This window comes from Labeo rohita, chromosome 13 (assembly GCF_022985175.1).
Source record: "Labeo rohita strain BAU-BD-2019 chromosome 13, IGBB_LRoh.1.0, whole genome shotgun sequence".
Lineage (NCBI taxonomy): Eukaryota > Metazoa > Chordata > Actinopteri > Cypriniformes > Cyprinidae > Labeo > Labeo rohita.
In genome coordinates this window covers 9,946,785-9,965,664 of record NC_066881.1, presented here as the reverse complement: position 1 = coordinate 9,965,664, position 18,880 = coordinate 9,946,785, and the positions used below count along the sequence as shown (strand labels likewise).

At 36.5% G+C, this 18,880-nt stretch overlaps 1 protein-coding gene across 18 annotated transcripts in view; it reads right to left on the bottom strand.

Moving 5' to 3' along the window:
• kcnma1a (potassium large conductance calcium-activated channel, subfamily M, alpha member 1a) overlaps nt 1-18,880 on the bottom strand; it is a 249,221-nt gene that overhangs the window by 67,372 nt on the left and 162,969 nt on the right. For all 18 annotated transcript variants that reach the window (XM_051125701.1, XM_051125718.1, XM_051125717.1 and 15 more), the window contains exons 10-14: nt 11,904-12,014; nt 11,530-11,635; nt 9,569-9,651; nt 8,076-8,145; nt 7,242-7,397 (exon numbers count right to left, since the gene is read on the bottom strand). In XM_051125701.1, the coding sequence (XP_050981658.1) occupies nt 7,242-7,397; nt 8,076-8,145; nt 9,569-9,651; nt 11,530-11,635; nt 11,904-12,014 (526 nt within the window). The remainder of the gene's footprint in view (nt 1-7,241; nt 7,398-8,075; nt 8,146-9,568; nt 9,652-11,529; nt 11,636-11,903; nt 12,015-18,880) is intronic.

Here is an 18,880-nt window from a genome sequence, read left to right as displayed (position 1 = left end):
ACCTTAAATTATGTATGTCAGTACTGTCGGTACTTCCTCCACTGGAAGCTCCCGTCACCAAGATCAATTCCTTGTGTGTGTAAACACACTTGGCAATAAAGACCTTTCTGATTCTGACATTTAAAATGCTTTTAGAAGCGATTGGTAAAGTAAAAAGTGCTTGAATTTTGGATTTTGATAGGACAATATATGTATTGTCCCACATAAAAAAGGCCAGTTAAAAAAATATATATATATATATATGTGTTAAAATATTATTTCACAAGATCAAAACATCCTTTATTAATCCACTTTGTCAGATTTAATGCACCTTTGCAGATTCATTCAGTTCTAACAGCAGTGCCAGCAGCTATATATTAGCCATTCTACAGAACTGCTGCAAACTGCTGTCCCACAACCAAAAAAACACATTTAAAAACCATTTAAGAATTCAAATCTTAGATGTTTACTAAGACCATTCTATTATCTATTGAAACCCACAATAATTTTTTAAATATCGGCAAGCTTAATATGTATAAAATCATCATTTACTGGGTAGGTGGAAGGTGGTTGTCCTGAACCCTAAACCCTAAGTAAATAAACTTATGAAAAAAAATATTGAAAAAATTGTTGTATTTTATTCCATTGTTGCTGTTGTTTTAAAAAGTGAAGTTCAAAACAATTATTATTTTCTTTGTAAATCATGAAACTTTATGTAAAAGAAAAAAAAAAAAAAAGTATCCTGCATTTTTCATGTCACTACTGTCCATTGGCTGAGATTTTAACTACACCCCTGAATTTATGATCAGGAAACATTCCTGTGTCCTCCTCTCTCACAGCTACAAGGTGTGAGTAGATAGGTCCCATCATTTTGAGGTAAATGTGTTCAAATGTCTGAAAAATCTGACATCTGACAAAGCATTTTTCCAACCAATTCTGAAGAATGGCCCATTTATGGACAAAGCTTCTCATTATATAAAGGCACTTCAGTATATGACAAACGAATAAGGAGCTGGATTCAGCCTCAGCCAACAAACTGCTCTAACGAAATTTTAAATTAAAGCTTAATAAGCACAGCCGTATTGCCCCATCAGTCTATTTCACAGCAAGGTTTCTCTGCCATCACATAGGACACATTAAAGCGGACATACCTAAGGCTGTGATATTATAAGTATACTGGACCCTTGAATTCAGCTTTATGGACCTGTCTTGAGCTTGGCAAATGCACACAATATTGTGCCATTAGCCCATTTCAAGACATGTTTTCTTTAGGCATCTCAGGATGCTTTTAAGCGGACATAAAGCCGTGATATAGGTAGAAAAGCCCATTTTTGAGCAAATAGGTCTTTAGGACATGTGAATCCATACTCTCATTTTCTTCACGGTAAAATTGCAGTAACGGACAAAGGAAATAGGTTATAGTTTACATAAATCAGACACTGTAACGTACCTGTGTATATGTGAAAAGCTTCTCGTGAGCACACACTGTAAAAACTTTGTTGAGTCAACTTCAAATAATTTGTTACCCGGCTGCCTTAACATTTTAAGTTCAGTCAACTCAAAAAAAGGTTTAGTCAATCTGAAATGTTAAGTTGTACTACGTGACAACTTAGATATTTGAGCTGATTGATATTTGGGTTACTTACTGAGCTTTTAAGTTTAACAAACCAAATTTTTAAGTCAGCTCAAATATCTAATTAGTCACTTAGTACAACTTAACATTTCAAGTTGACTAAACTTATTTGAGTTGACTGAACTTAAAATTTTAAGGCAGCAGGGTAACACATTATTTTAAACTGACTCAACAAATTGTTTTTTTTTTTTTTTTTTACAGTGCAATAGTTTTGCGTGCCCCGTAGATTTCTCTGCCTCTATTGAATATATCGTTAAAGAAATCCATACGAATCAAGCAGTTTCCCCTCAGAAGATTTTAAGAATGAACAGATTAACACAGATTCTAATCTTCTAATTTTTATGGGTTTGGAACGACATGAGAGTAAAGTAACTGATGACAGATTTTTGGGTGAAATATCCTCCTACAAACATGTCTTTCCAACTATTCTTCCAGTGGGCAAAAAGCTCTAGAAAACATAGGTTGTGAAAATTAGATGTGACTTAACTCAGTGTATCTACTGTATGCATTTTATATAATTCTGTGCCTCAAAGCTGTTTTCATGCACATCAAATTAAATATGCCATCTACTCTGACTAAGGTGGATAACCACAAAGATGCATCGCATATGGTCTCATACCATGAGCGGCATTCATGCAAAACACATCTTAAACATGCCTTCCACTTTGAAGTTCCTCTCTCGCTCAATATCATTCTTTCACACCTGTAACATTTCAACCTTAGAGAATAAAGGCCAGGCATATTCCTGTGTCTGAGCTTACAGCTGGTCTCTTCATCATCCTCTCATTACATGCGTCTCAGGATGTGGGGTGGGTGGGGCTGTGATAAGCAGCGGGGCTATTAGGCAAACACTCTGCCATTAGTCAGCCATCTCGCTTAGCCAACGTCTGTCTGACAGACAGTCAAGAGAGGCGCTTTCAAAGCCAGGCCCGACTCCCTTTCCCACTGCCAGACTAAGAGCACTTGCATTCTGGGCAGGCATCTTTCAGGGCGGCACTAATGGGTAGAGTTTTGTCATTTAGTCCTAAAGAGATGGCAGCCATTTACCGTAGGCTCCCTAAATTACCCCGCGTGTTTGCGCCCTGCCTGTCAGAGCTGATGTAAGTGTTACGGGCGTGTTCTCTCGCACCCACTGAACAATTATTTCCTTCGGTAGCCCGATCTAAAACCCCTCTTGCTTACTGCTTTTTTGTTAAACCTGAAGAGACCAGATAAAAGATTTATGCTGAACGTTCTTGCGGTTTTATTTGTAGTGAACGGCACGACACGTCAGAGATTTATAGTTAGGACAACAGACATAATGCAAATGTGTTTGTGGCTGTGTGAATGTGTGTGTCTCTGGGGTGCGGGTCTCATTAACACCTTTCTGTAACACCCTCATGCTCTGCTTCCTGAATGCCCACTCAAATCAGTCATGTTGCCGTCTACTCCACTGGCCCTCTGTAACCCAGCTCCTTCAGTAGATAGACTGCCCATACACTCTCACACATTGTCTATGTTGTCTTATTTGAGGTATCACTGTGCCTTATGAGAAATTGCTAATGGAAACTGACTGAAGATATTTCAGATGAAAGCCTACAAAAACACCTGTGCTGCATAAGAACAAGAAATGTTAGCTCGAAACTTTCAATATCAGAGGCTTTGTTTTGGTCGTCAATTAAAGTTAAAGGATCAAACTCATGATTATGGGACATTAAACACAATAATAATATTTACTTATGCATGCATTACATTATTTGCATTACATAAGCGTAAATACTTAATGTTTTTTATTGAAACCATGAACTTTGATAAGGGTCGTTTGGTTCAGTACACATGTGTACCAAATAAATACAGCATTTTTTTTAAACCACTGCATGCTTGAAACCTTGAAATCCCAGTTTTATGTATCTTCACGTTAACAAATCAATATTACTTCTTAAAGGTCCACTGAAGCGCTTTGAAACACACTGCATTATTCTATGTATTGAAGCAATTTCAACTGAAACAGTAAGAGAGGACGGGACATATCAAGTGATCCCACCCCCTTTTTTAAATAGCCAATAGTGTTTCATTTACATAAGCTTGGGCCAGAGCCGTTGAGTTCGGTAAAGCCGCATTTGACAGCGTATGACAGCCACAATCTCATCCATATGTCTGAATTGTTCCCTGTCCCCTATATAGTACACTATGTGCCATGATGATACTCAACTATATGATGATACTCAAATATATCTCTCAACATGACCAGATGAAACGTCTAAATTATTGAAGTTAACAGAGTGTGTTAAAAATGTAAAAGATTGGATGACCAATAATTTTCTCCTATTAAATTCAGATAAGACAGAGATATTACTTATTGGACCAAAAAACAGTGCACAGAATCTCTTGGCTTACAATCTACAACTAGATGGATGTACTGTTACTTCCACTACAGTCAAAAGCCTGAGTGTTATATTAGACAGCAACTTGGCTTTTGAAAATCTCATTTCTCATGTTACAAAAACAGCATTCTTCCATCTTAGAATCACTGCCAAGCTACGAAACATGTTACCTGTTTCTGATGCAGAAAAGCTAGTTCATGCATTCATGACCTCTAGACTGGACTACTGTAATGCACTAGTAGGTGGCTGTCCTGCATCTTCAATAAACAGGCTACAGATAGTCCAAAATGCAGTTGCTAGAGTCCTTACCAGGTCAAGAAAATATGATCATATTACCCCAATTTTAAAGTCTCTGCACTGGCTACCTATTAGGTTCCGCATCAGCTACAAAATATTACTTCTTACATGTAAGGCCCTTAACGGTTTAGCTCCTGCGTACCTAACGCTACAATCCATCACGCTCCCTAAGGTCACAAAACTCCGGACTTTTGGTAGTTCCTAGAATAGCAAAGTCCACTAAAGGAGGTAGAGCTTTTTCGCATTTGGCTCCCAAACTCTGGAATAGCCTTCCTGATAACGTTCGGAGATCGGACACACTCTCTCTATTTAAATCTAGATCTAGATTAAAGACTCTTTTTAGCCAAGCATTCAAATAATGCATCTCATAAACTTTTACTGCAGTTATATCTGATCAAATGTACATTATTAATCTTTTAGCTCTGGTAGAACAAATCTTTGTTTGCTTGGTTTGAACAGCAGCTACACTAATTATGTTCCTATTTGTTCTCTGTTTCTGCCATGGGATTGACATCCCGTGGTAACTAGGAGTTCACAAGCTTCAGTCTGGATCCAGAACACTTAAGAAGAGATGATGCCAACCCTGAAACAACATACAGCACTACCAAACTTTGTTACTAATTTAGTGTTCTTCGTCTGTTTGATTACATCATTAATTGATCTTTACAATACATCTCTGCCATATGTACATCAACTTGACATAGACACCACTAGTAAGCTACTACTAAATATATTGTAAAAACTTTAATATGCTGTAAAGTTGCTTTGCAACGATATGTATCATGAAAGGCGCTATACAAATAAATTTGAACTGAATTGACCGTATAGAAAATTGACCGTTTCCACCGCAGCTTCAGCATCTATTTTGTCATTGTTTTGGAGCAGACTACCTTTTAAATAACCTTCAGGCTAATATAATCATATTAAATCCCAAGATCGATCTTTTCGGCTATGCTGTTTCAGTTAATGCATGAATAAACCTTCATTAGACATCATACAGCATGACTTCCGTCCAATAATCACAATAAGATTTGTTTTTTGTTACTTTCGTTACGAAAAAGTGTAAAGATGTCAATAAAACAGCTTGTAAGTATGTCACGTAGCATTAGCATTTACTTCAGGCAAGCAATTCCATGTCCACAGCTCATTATTTCACTAGAGACATAAACTCTAGAGAAGAACATTTTCTTAAATATATGCACTATATTAGCTTTTTTTATAGCCTATTTTACTTAACCTGCTAATGTATTATTTCATGCATGTTTAAAGGAGAAGTTCACTTCCAGAACAAAAATACAGAGATAATTTACTCACCCTCTTGTCATCCAAGATGTTCAATTCTTTCTTTCTTCAATCAGGAAACAAATTCAGAAATTAGATCAGTATAGTGGACTCCAATGGTGCCCCCAAGTTTGAACTTCCAAAATGCAGTTTAAATGCAGTTTAAATGAAGAAGAAAACGAGACTGGAGTTTTTCAACATACCCTAATTGTATTGACCCGGATTACACATGCACATCACAGACATGAGACAAGACGAGCATTTGAGGTTGGGATCATTTAGAGCCCTATGAAGCTGCATTTAAACTACATTTTGGAAGTTTAAACTTGGGAGCACCACTGAAGTCCACTATATGGAGAACATTCCTGAAATGTTTTCCTCAAGAAACATAATTTCTTTTCAACTGAAGAAAGAAAGACATGAACATCTTGGATGTAACAGGGACCCGATTATAACACTGAAAAAGTCAGATTTTCATAATATGTCATCTTTAAGAAAATGTTAATTATAATTTAGCTTTTTTAAAGACAAAGCAACAATTTGTTCAGTAAACCAGTTTAATAAAAAAAAAAAAAAAAGCTATTCTATGTTTATTTTTTCCCCCCTGCTCTACTGAAAACCTACTAAACAGTGACTTCAACAAGCAAGGTACGCACCTGTCATTTTTGTGTGTATGTCAGTATTTGGACAGAGCCTGTTTTACAACTAACCTAATTACAGCTGACGTGTACAAGAAAAATAATGCTTCCATTGCACAGTTAACGGATTAAGAGGTAAGAGTATTATTAAGAGTATGTTGCCAGACTCATTGATCCTTTTCACCCTAACAGATGCCCTGTTTGAGACACAGAATTTGTTTTTGGTGTTACCATGGTATCGTTTATAAGTATGGACGTTGGTCTGAGAGGTTAGATATGTGTGTTTAAATGAGCAGTCTGGCATGGGTGGTCTGGGCTGTCTCTCTTCAATGCTTTTATGAGAAGAGTGATGTGCCCTGCAGATGTTTCCGCACATGCCACATTTAAACAGTCATTATAAAGTCATTCCTCATCTCTTTATGACAAGAGAATGCTGCTCTCCATGTTGAAAGCCTGCACAAAAAAATCAAAGAGAGTAAAATACAGCCCCTTGTGGATTTCAGAATAAGTTTTACAATCTCTGCGAAATTCTTCAGTCTGATCGCTCATTCTTGATCTCTCCGTTTTCCAAAGGGCTCCATCCAAATCTAAACCACCTGATAATAACCCACCACCTCACTGCAGCCATTCAGGCCTCAGACCGTTTTATTTAGTGTTTTCTTAAAAAGAGCGATCCGTACGGCTCTGAGCAGTCTGGTTCAGTTGGACGATAAATAAAGATGGCTTTGGGGTGCCGTTCATTGACTATGAAACAGGCACATGGTTCGCATTTCCCCGCTCTATCGGCACGCAGGAGGACAGTAAATTCAGCGAGAGGAAAAACCACTAATTTACATCCTCACTTCCACCATGCCATTGACTCATATAAATTACCTCATAATGGCAGCGGCAATGCTGTGTTGCCGTCCCGAGTCGGTCCCAAATGAGACCGCCGGGCTCAGAAGATGATTTACTCCATGCCATAATGGCCCTGCTGATTGAGCTGAAGTGGGGATGGAGGCTGATTCTACTCTATGGGTTTTATCAAAGCCCAAGACGGGCTGACGGTACCTTGATGTATGACCTCATGGAGAAGAGGTTGGCGAGCATGGTGGACAGGCCCTGTGCCAGGCAGCTCTGGGCTATGAAGCCTGCCTTCAGCTCGGCCAGGCAGATCGCATCATCACCCTCCTTCCAGTTCCAGCTGGGAATGTTTAGCAGATGGGCCTGAGGACACACGGGACGAGACGAGGGGAAGTTAACAATGTCCCCTGCTGAGAAGTCTAACAAGTGCAGTAATGAAAAACACCAGCAAATTGATACATTTCTTACAGTTTAGGGAGAAGTGCTAGATCTAAACTAATTTGTAGCAGATAAACAAGAACTTATTATATATTACGTTAAGGTTTGAAACAAACAGTACAAAACACTGTCAAAACAAAGCGTGTTACAACAACTCACAGTCTCCCCTACCTTGTTAGATTACATAAATCTGTCAAACTGATAACGCAAATCTCATAACAGTAGCACGTCACTATTTCATATCTCATTGCGAGCACAGCGGGTTCGCTGACAGTCCTCTAAAACAGTTGTCTACAGTTGACATTCAATTGCTCTCGAGTGAACTGTCCCATGAACAAAAAGCATCCATCAAGTCATTAACATCCATCTCCTGTTCCAGCGCTCCCTGATGAATACAAAGCTGTGCTCATGTTGCTGTAATAGGGGATAAACACTGAAGGGAAAAAATATGTAGACGTGCTGTATTTGATTCCTGTGGACCGAATATGATGGCCTGTTCTCATATGGCACATCATTTTTTTTAATCATTTTTTCTGTTTAGCTATTGACCATTTTAATGTTGATTTAAATTGACATCGCAACAGAAAAAAATACACTTCCTACCTTGTTGTGGTACTGCAACATTTGAGTGATTATTCTGATCTTTGGATGGTAGTTCTTGATAGATATTACTCTGTGAAAGAAAGGGAAGTTGTATTCATTTGCAGGTCAGTTAAAGCCAACATAAAACAGCATTTGTGGGGGAAAGAAGAAAAAGTAGTATCTTTTATTTTCTCTTTCAACTTAATTTGGGCACATTCAGTAGTTTCTTGCTTATTTAAATAAAAAAAAACAAAAAAACAATACCATTCAAATGTTTGTGGTCAGTAAGATTTTTTTAATTTATGTTTAATTTTTTTTATATTTAAAAAAAAGTCTATTTTTGTTAAAGCCAATATAAAACAGAATTTGTGGGGAAAAGAAGACAAAGTAGTATCTTTTATTTTAACTTTCAACTTAGTTTGGGCACATTTAGTAGTTTCTTGCTTATTTAAATAAAAAATAAATAAATAAATAAATAAAAAACAATACCATTCAAAAGTTTGTGGTCAGTAAGATTTTTTTAATTTATGTTTTTTTTTTTTTTGATATTTAAAAAAAAAGTCTATTTTTGTTAAAGCCAACATAAAACAGCATTTGTGGGGAAATGAAGAAAAAGTAGCATCTATTATTTTCTCTTTCAACTTAGTTTGGGCACATTCAGTAGTTTCTTTCATACTGGCCTCGAACTTTTGTGAACGTAGTATATGAATCGCACTTTTGAGAAATATCATTAAAATGATGTACACTCATACGAGATGAAGACTCTAGACATATTAATCTTCTAAAAAATCTGTTTTATTCTGCATAGAGCAGGTTGTTCCCTCATGTGAACAAAAACCTACTGAATGCACCTTTAATTTCCAGGAGGACTGTCCCAGAATTCACCATCGTAAGTCACTTTGAATTAAAAACAAGCATCTGCTGAATGAATAAAATGAATTAATCTTTCATTTCCATAGAGGAGCCTGTGATATGTGGCAGAACCGTGTGATTTCCCTGTGAAATCCAGTCTGGATTTCTCTCCAGTCTCGTAAGAGAGGTGCAGAATTTATTTCCATATTAAGCTGCTCTATAACACATTAGTTCAAAAGAGCACTCAGAGACCTGCCTAAATTAATATTTCATTTTCCAAACAGTCCAGACTGGGTGCAATTCTGTGCATTACTCGTGGCTAAAGAACATCTCCAGCATGAAAGGAGGAAGGGAAATATGTTTGGCCTCCCTTCACACACACTTTTTCAGAGCAATATTACTTGACTCCATCCCAAAGGAAATTCCTCCTGGCTCCTTTCATCTGTGTCCAGATATAACGTGTGAATCTGACCTGAGACGCCGAGTATCCCATTCACACCTTCCTTTAACAGCACAGGAGGGTGAAAGACATCAGCTTTCAATACATCTCTTTTACAGGAGGATGTCCCTAGTGTGATTGTGCTGTATGGTGCTGCCCACAAACATCAAAATAAGTGTGCTCAAATGTGTTGATAGCAAACGTAACCCTTCACCGAACTGACCTCATGATATTAGAGGCATCTTCAGCATCGGGGTCTGCACAGTATTTGTTCGCAAGAATCAAGCAGGCGTCCGCTGACTCGATCTGTACAAGATGGAAAAGAAAAGGTGATGCCTCAGTGTTTAAAACAGCATCAAAACATCAAAAATATACTAACAATCTGATGCATTATTATCTACAATGTGCTACAATTCTGTATCTGTAATGAACATAAATTGATTAAAGGGATAGCTCACCCAAAAATGTAATTCTGTCATTAATTACTCACCCTCATGTTGTTCCAAACCTGTAAGACTTTTGTTCATCTTCAGAACACAAATTAAGATATTTTTGATTAAATGTGAGAGCTCTTTTACTCTGCATAGACAGCAACGCACCTGACACGTTAAAGGACCCCAGAAAGGTAGTAAAGACATCATTAAAATAGTCCGTGTGACATAAGTGGTTCAACCATCATTTTATGAAGCTACGAGATTACTTTTGTGCATTAAAAAAAAAAAAAAAACACAAAAACGTCTTTATTCAACAATTTCCTCTCTTCCACGTCAGTCTCCACCACCGTTCACAAGAGTATCACAACGCATTCGTGTGGTGCTGCTGACACAGGAGCCAGCGTTTTGATGTAGAACGTCCATCTCTCTTAGTTTGTCATCTGTACATTCTGGTTCAAATAAATAAGGCAAAAAATTTGAAGTCATTCTCTCTGTCAAAATCTTCAGATATGTTTACAAAGACGTTTTATGTACAGCAAGTGTCTTTCTCTGCTTGTAAACAAGGTGCAGCATCTGGATTCAGAACCCTGCCTCCTGCGTCAGCAGCACCGCACACATGCGTCAAGGTACTCTCATGAACACGCATCGAAGACTTGACGAAAGAGGAAAAAACGGTTTAATAAAGTTGTTATTTTTGTTTTCTTTGCGCACAAAAAGTATTCTCGTAGCTTCATAAAACTGCAGTTTAAGCACTAATGTCACATGGACTACTTTATTAATATCCTTACTACATTTCTGGGCCTTTAATGTGCCAGTTGCATTCTCTGATTTCGTCAAAAATATCTCATTTTGTGTTCCGAAGATGAACAAAGGTTTGGAAACATTAGGGTGGGTAATTAATGACAAAATTTTCATTTTTCGGTCAACTCCTTCTTCAAAAGAGAAGTTCACTTCCAGAACAAAAATGTACAGATTCCAAAATGCAGGTTTAAATGCAGCTTCAAAGGGCTCTAAATAATCCCAGCCACAGAAGAAGGGACTTATCTAGCAAAACAATTGGTTATTTTCTAATAAAAATTACAATTGATATACTTTTTAACCTCAAACGCTCGTCTTGTCTAGCTCTGCGTGAACTCTGTGCATTCCGGGTCAATACAGTTAGGGTATGTCAAAAAACTCCTATCTCATTTTCCAACTTCAAAATCACCCTACATCGCTGTTTTACCTTTTTTTGTAAAGGGTGTCTGACCCGCCTTGTGCGTTCACTTTGTAAACACTGGGTCAGTACTTTTGCAGCGATTTTGAGGTTGGAGGAGAAAATGAAATGGGAGTTTTTCGACATACCCTAACTGTATTGACCCAGAATGCACGCGGTTCACGCAGAGCTAGACAATACAAGCATTTGAGGTTAAAAAGTATACAAATGGTAATACCCTTATTCCTCGGCTGATATCGATTAGACCCCATTGAAGCTGCATTTAAACTGCATTTTGGAAGTCCACATAGAAGCCCACTATATGGAGAAAAATCCTGAAATGTTTGGCTTTTAAAAAACTATTTCTTTACGACTGAAGAAAGAAAGACAAGAACATCTTGAAATGTGGGGGTGAGTACATTATCTGTAAATTTTTGTTCTGGAAGTGAACTTGAGTATCAATGCAATCAATAATGTAACTTAACATAATGTATCAATGTTTGACCCCATTAATAAACTGTAAGATCAAAAGTTTTGAAGTTTTGATGGCGTTACCTTTACTCTTGCTAGATCATGCGGGTTGAGGACCGATCCTTGATAGAATTCCACCTGAGTGAAGTGACGTTTGAACAAGGCTTCCAGCTCAAGATTAGGGGAAATACTAGAGTTTGGCAAAGAGAAAAAGTGTGTTACTAATGAAGAAGAATGCTTTTTTGAGTTTATAGGAACAATGTGCCGTTTGTGCGCCGCTAGCGGCTAACAAAAGAATGTCAAAACAGCTTATTGGCTGATCTCTTTGTTACATAAAAACAGGCAACTATATTTGATTTATTTGTTTTTCTTGGGAACATGCAGTCATTATATTCTTTACAGTGCGGAAAGGCTCCATCAAGATTATAAAAATGTATTCCAAAGGGAATTGTACTTACTTATGAAGAAAAACAATTTCTACATTGACATCATCCCTGTCCTTGTGTAGGAAGTCTTTAAGGAAGTTGGAAACACTTTCGAGCGTGATATGACCACAGACCACAATGTGCCTGTAAGGGGGAAAATTCAGCTGAAGAGTGCAACATAAAATAAAACAAAACTCTGGCATATCCTAAAAAGGAGCATAAAGTCATAATAACCAAATATGTCTTGAAAACATTAAATGCTGTGGCTTTCAAATATTCACTGTCCGTTACAGTCATAACAGCACATGTTGTTTTACCTCATATTTATAAACATGGTTTAAAACATTAAATGCAGTGCTTTGAACTTTTCAGGACAAGCAAAATTGAATCTTATGTTTTAATGTTGGATTGTCAAATGTTTTTAATAAGCCGTGTCTCTGTAGCCAAACCACCCTTGTGCAAGGACGCATGTTGACAAGTACATCAATACTAACTGACATGTATCGGAACCCCTGTCAAAAGCGGTTAAATTGTTTTTGGATCTGTGGCTGCCATGAACTCTAACCGTGACTTCTCCGGACAGGCACCGAATGAAAAACTCGCAATATATCAGATGGAACAAACAAACAGACTCAACTAGATTGTTCCAGAGGTCACGGTCTTCTGGGGCTCATTTATTCTGCCTCTATAGTAAGATCTAGTTTCATACTCCAGACCTGTTCCAAAACCTAGAAGTGAGCTGCATTGACATCTACTGGCATCGCCAGCACTCGAATAGCACTTCTGTGATGGATTAACTAAAGCTGAGGAAGCAAGAATTGAACTAAGCAACGATTACACAAACAAGGTAGTTGTTGTTCATGCAACAGTACAACAAACAATTTATTTAATATTAAGTAACTTACATTTTAGATCCGAAGTAGTCTGTTCTAAACTGAATTAAAATCTAAACAAGTTTGATTCCTGAACAAATAAGTCTTCTTAATCAAACTGGTTGAGTAACTGATTCAATGACTCATTCATAAAGGCAGTCACTCTTTTACATTTCTGAATTAATCTGTGTTTTTAAATAAATAATCTAGAGGCTCTCTCATGAACAGTGATGGGAATAACGTTGTTATAAATAATTATTTTTTTCAGTGACAAGTAATCAAACGAGTTTCCAACGTTACAACGTTACATCGTCGTTACCATTACTGTCAATAAAATGCAGCACTGCTATCATTTATTTTATTATTATAATTTTATTTTTCAGTTCATCTGAATGGATGCACAGCGTACCTGTATTTGACGAACCGTAAACTCAAAGCCGTTGCTTTGTCTCACACACACGCAAAGAAAGATACAGAGCGAGACAGTCTTATACCGTGCAGAACTGACGCACTAAATGTTAACGTTATTCTTTGCTGTATTTTCCTCTCAAAATAACAGAGTTCCTTTGGAATTCTTCAGCTTTTAAGAACTGCTGGTTTCTCCGGTAGAAGCCGGAACTAATGCGCAAACGGCAATCTCATTGGCTGGTGCTCACCTATTATTGTCCCTGTTCTGATTTCAGCAAATCAGTTTGAGCGAACACAGACAACATGATTAATATTCATGAACCCAACAACTCATTAATCCTTAGTGGGTTTTATATTGTTATCAGTAGTAGAATTCGTAGAAGTTTTGTTATCTTATCAGTATCATTTTGAGTTTTTTTTTTTTTCCCTTTTCCCCCCTAAATTACAAACAATATCTTAAGCACCACCAGTCTTAAGTTCAGTCAACATGACAAATATGCATTCATGGTTATTCTAATTACTAAAGTTCTAACTGCTAAAGTTTAAAGCTAAATTATCATGTTTATAATGCTTGACTGACTGATGCTAAATGTACTTTCAAAAACGTAAAATTTAAATTTCATTCATTTAACATATTTAATATTGAGGGGATCCAAGTTTTTTGACATATTTGAACTTTAAAAAAAAAATGTGACACAATAGTTAATAACTTTCCCTGGTAATTAGTTACTTTTATAATACTGTAATTCAGTTTCTAACTGTTACTATTTGTAACAAGTAACTAGTAACTATAACTAATTACTTTTTAGTAATTCCCCAATACTGCTCATGAAGAAACTCACATTTAATTTCAATGACTCACTCATTAAAGACACTTGTTAGTCAGTGATTCAGTAACTCCATCACATTTCATTACTGAATAAATCAGTGTGTTTGAAGAAATAAATATAGTAAATGATTCAACGCCACCTACTGGCACAGCAACGTAGTCTGAAGAAAGAGTCACTGAAAAATCCCTCAATTGAAGGTTGCGATTAAAGCCTTTAAACTATATACCAAACTACGCACTAATGCGCTTTAAATTACACACCGAAGTTGTTCTCAAGAGTTTTTTTTTCATGTCTGTAATGATCCGACTTATATAAAAGATTACGGTCCATCATTACTATCCTAACAACTTAATGGCCACTTCTATTACTGTTGCAGAACAATAACAATGCTTTATTTGTCAAGCAGGCCTTCTATGCAACAGAAGGTTAAAGAGTTGAGCTTTAGCCATGGGGTTTTGCGGATCACTTCACTTCCCATGCTGGATTACTCCAGTACTGCTGTGGTCAAAGTCTCAAGAGCTTTAACCATGCACGGTCATCAATCTAAATCTGTCCAAACTAACTCTCTCTTCCCTCGGCAGACGTGATGTGCTCACGAGTTTACAAAGAACAGGGGCAGCTGACCTTAATTGTAACTGGGCGTATGTGCCTGCGCACTCTCAGTTGCTGGAGAGGTGTGCTTTATTTGCCGGAGGGACGCGATGAGGCTTTATGGGTGCAGTGTCTGGATGCTATCACGCATAATGATCTTCACAGATCTGGCCTCTTGTATTTAATGAGTGGTAGTAATTGCATGCATGACTGTCCTGGGATGAGAAGACTCTGCTGAGTTGATGGCTTGGTGTAAAGCCAACAGCGTCTGGCAACGGGGTGGCTTGATGAGAGACACATTATTCATGTTTTCCTTTTTCCAAAAATGCCCGTTTGAGAGCTTTAGTTAAATCGGAGAGTTTTGTATGACAATGCTCTCACTCTTTTTACTCCAGAACAGAGTCTCTGGCATGGATACAAACACACTCTGTCTCGGCTTATGTCAGACATCTTGTCTCCATGTTTGGATGAGCTATCAGCGGTGCGTGACTGTGCTACTGATTGTGTTTCACTACTGCGGGGGAGGTTTTTTTTTTTTTCTCAAGTTTATGGTACCACCGATGAAAGCAATGACTGATGTCATTATGTGATGCCTTAACCTTTATAACTATTTCTGTGTTTGCGTTAAAGTGCACTCAGTAATACATAAGGTCAGTAAGACCCCAACTAAACTTTTGTGAACTTACTATTCAAGCAATGAACCCTGAAATAAAATATTCCATAAAATATTATAAAGGCTTCCATAAAATATTACTATTGAACATAACAACTGTTTTCAACATTGATACAATTTTACAATATGACTCTTTTACATATAATATCGGGATTGAACTGGTAGATAATAATAAAAAGACAATACTGTAAAATAAAACTTATAATTTCTTAGGCTACTGATATGATTGAATGTACATTAAACAATTTCACTCCAATTACTGAGTGCACTTTTAAAGAATAGCACAAATTTTTTTTCTGTCAAAAAAGTAACGGAGGATTATTCTACATTATCTATTTGTCTGTTGACATTTCTTGCACTCAATTTCAAACTTCTTTATGACTGTATAATCACACCAATGCTCAGAAATTAAAATTAAAACAGTTTGAATATTACTATGAAAATACATGTTGAAAAAAAAACAGCATTTTACCAATAAAAAAAGTAAATTTAAAATATAAAAATGTTTAAACAATAAAATACTAATGAAAACAACTTAAAATCTACACATTTAAGATGTCTTCAACTTAAAATACACACACTAACAGCACTATACTGTGAACAACACACAGTGAAGAGAACACTTGGGCTACAACACAATGTTACGCACAATAAGGTGAAATCAAACAAAAAATGTGCACAAACTGAGCAAGCAAATGCAGAAGGGCAGTTACCCAGCATGCACTGTGAAACATGCCAAATAAAAAAAACAAAGCACCAAAAAAATATGGAAATCATAACCAAAACGTAAAGAACTTAAAAACAACAAGCTCGAACATCAGCCTCAGCAGCGAAACCATTGATACTGCTCTAATCCTTAAACTGATCAATCATTTCAGAGTCGACGGTCCGTCCTGCACTCATCACAGACTTTTTATGTTTAGTTTTAGGAAAAACGGTGTCCAAATGATAGCTGTGAGGAAAACGTCATCTGATGAAAGGGGTGCACGGCTGCTCTTGTCTTCAAACCGAGAGAGAGCAGAGCAGAGCGCTAGATGGACTGCATGTGTAGTCCACATGGGGCCAGAGCTCCATCATCATTACAATAAACAACTTGATGCAGGGGGACAATAATGAATTTAATTTGGCAACTCTTTAGCCAGTAACACCTCCTTAAACTACTGTAATTATTCAAAAACACTCCATTATGTCATATCTGACTGCAATTTCCTTACATATGCTGTAAGGCTGGGAATTACGCAGAAATAACCAGACTCTGGGTACCAAATGCAAAAGGTTAAGAACAGACCTTTATAAAAAATAAATAAATAAATAAATACATTGATTGACCTGTAATCTAGATTGTTGGGTTATTGTGGTGGATTTTTTTCTACTTATTTAGTCTACTTATTTAGACTACCTGGATTTTCACAAATTAAACTGTAGGAAATATGAATGATCAATGCAAAATTTCAACTATTTATAAACTAAAAAGAGGTTTAAGCAGCGCGCATGGTCAGTCAGCAGGGTTTGTGATGGCCACAAATTTTCATGTTCAATTATATAGTTAAACTAACCTTCTGGGATCCAGCAACTCACGTTTTCTTCGGTAAAGAATAACAGGATTCCCAATCTCTCTCTAAATTATAAGTGCAAAGCTACATAAAGGCTTTACAAAGACATCACATCTTTAGGAGTTACAAAATGTTACATTATTAATCAATCAATATATGATTGATTTTCAAACAGTTTCTTGTAAGTAAGCATGGGATTTCTATGAAATATGCATTATGAAATATGTTTCTTGTATTACTATTTGCCTCAAAAACACCCAATTTTCTCCATACATTACACAAATTATGTATGGTCTAATAAAGCCAGGAAGTACATTATATAAACAAGTAATTCTGTAACATCTTGTAACATATTTGTGTTAACATATTTGTCAATGTCATTATTTTTTCACCCTCATGTTGTTCCAAACAAGTATTAGTATGGTTTTAATATTATTTATTTACTTTTATAGTATTTATTCATATTTTGAATTAGCTTTTTTTCTTTACATTTCACATTTTATGTACCTGTTTTATTTATTTTTTTGTTTTTATATTTCTGTTTAGCTGTTATTATTTATTTTTATTTCAATTGCAGCTTCATTTTACTTACATTTTAAAGAAACTTTTTTTATTTGTACGGAGTCCCACACATGACATGCACATAATAAATAAATAAATAAAATCAAATTGTGCACACAATATAATAATTTGTTCCATCGATTTGATTCAACTAAAATTGATTTAGCCCACGATTTAGTAAAATGAGGCAACAAATTACGATGTTGCGCGAATGATTTAGTACAACAAGGGAACGATTTATTATGTCATGCATTCGATTTCAAAACTTTGTTTATTATTTTTTTCTTGCATGTCACATGTGGGGCTTCATATATTTCAGTTATTTCACATTTATATACTTCACATATCTCCATTTAAGTTTTTTTTTTATTTTACTTTTTTAGCTTTATTTGAACTATTTTGAATATGTTTAGATTTAGTTTAAAATAACACTGACTGTTCGATTTACTTTCTTCTATATAACAGTAAAAGAGATATTTTGCAAGTCAAAAAAAAATTACACACGCATACATTTTTCATTTTTCATAATTTTTTTCTCTCTTTTCTGTTCCGCAGAAGAAAGAAAGATTTGGAATAAAATGTAAATGATGACAATTTTCATTTTTGTGTGAATTATCCCTTTAAGCACCAAGTTTGGATCATGTACATTTAGACAAAACTGAAATTCACTAATTTACATCAAATGCCTATTAAATGCATTTTCAGAATGTGTATAAACATATTTTTAAAGACATGACACAAACATTATTTTATAATCATATTTTCATTTAACTGTGCATTGATGTATTTTCCTCAATAGAAACTAAAACCTAATTTTTTTCTGTTTGCAACGCGCTATGCTTTTTTTTTTTTGCTGGATCCCAAGAGGTTATACATGAATGCAAGATTCTGTTCTATTTTAGCATTACAACTAGCAGGACAATGCAGTAAGCTGTCCAACATCACAGACTATACATCAGACTGTCAGCTATGCATGGATAGTTCTCCACGCACACCTAAGCTGAAGTCAGAGAACCAGATGACTGAACCTCTCTTGATCTCGCTTATTTTAATGCGCTGTGAGAGGCATATCAGTAATGGCATTTCTATATGCCATTCTGTCCTCTTTTCACCTCTTACTCCATGCGTGCGCATGCCAACACAGGCCTGGTCTGTGGGGGCAAGCGGTGCCGACTCCACGTTTTTGGTGTGGCTTCGATTCTGGAGAGAAGCTCAGAGGCGGCGCATGAGCTCAGAGTTCACTCAGGGTTTATGTCAGTTTCAGCAGCGCACTAATGGAAACCACAGAGACCCCGGCCTGATCCAACAGAACGCTGCTCTATATTACAGTCATAGATCCAGATCTGCGTTCCTGTTCTGGTGGTTAAATGCTACCCTGAACACACGCTGACAACAACAGCCATCACAAACCTGGCTGTTGCATGGTTTTAATGGCAGAGATTACGCTTCAAACTACTGGTAGGCTCAGCACACCATGACCGTACTGTCAGGGTTCAATACAAACAAAAAAATAAATAAACAA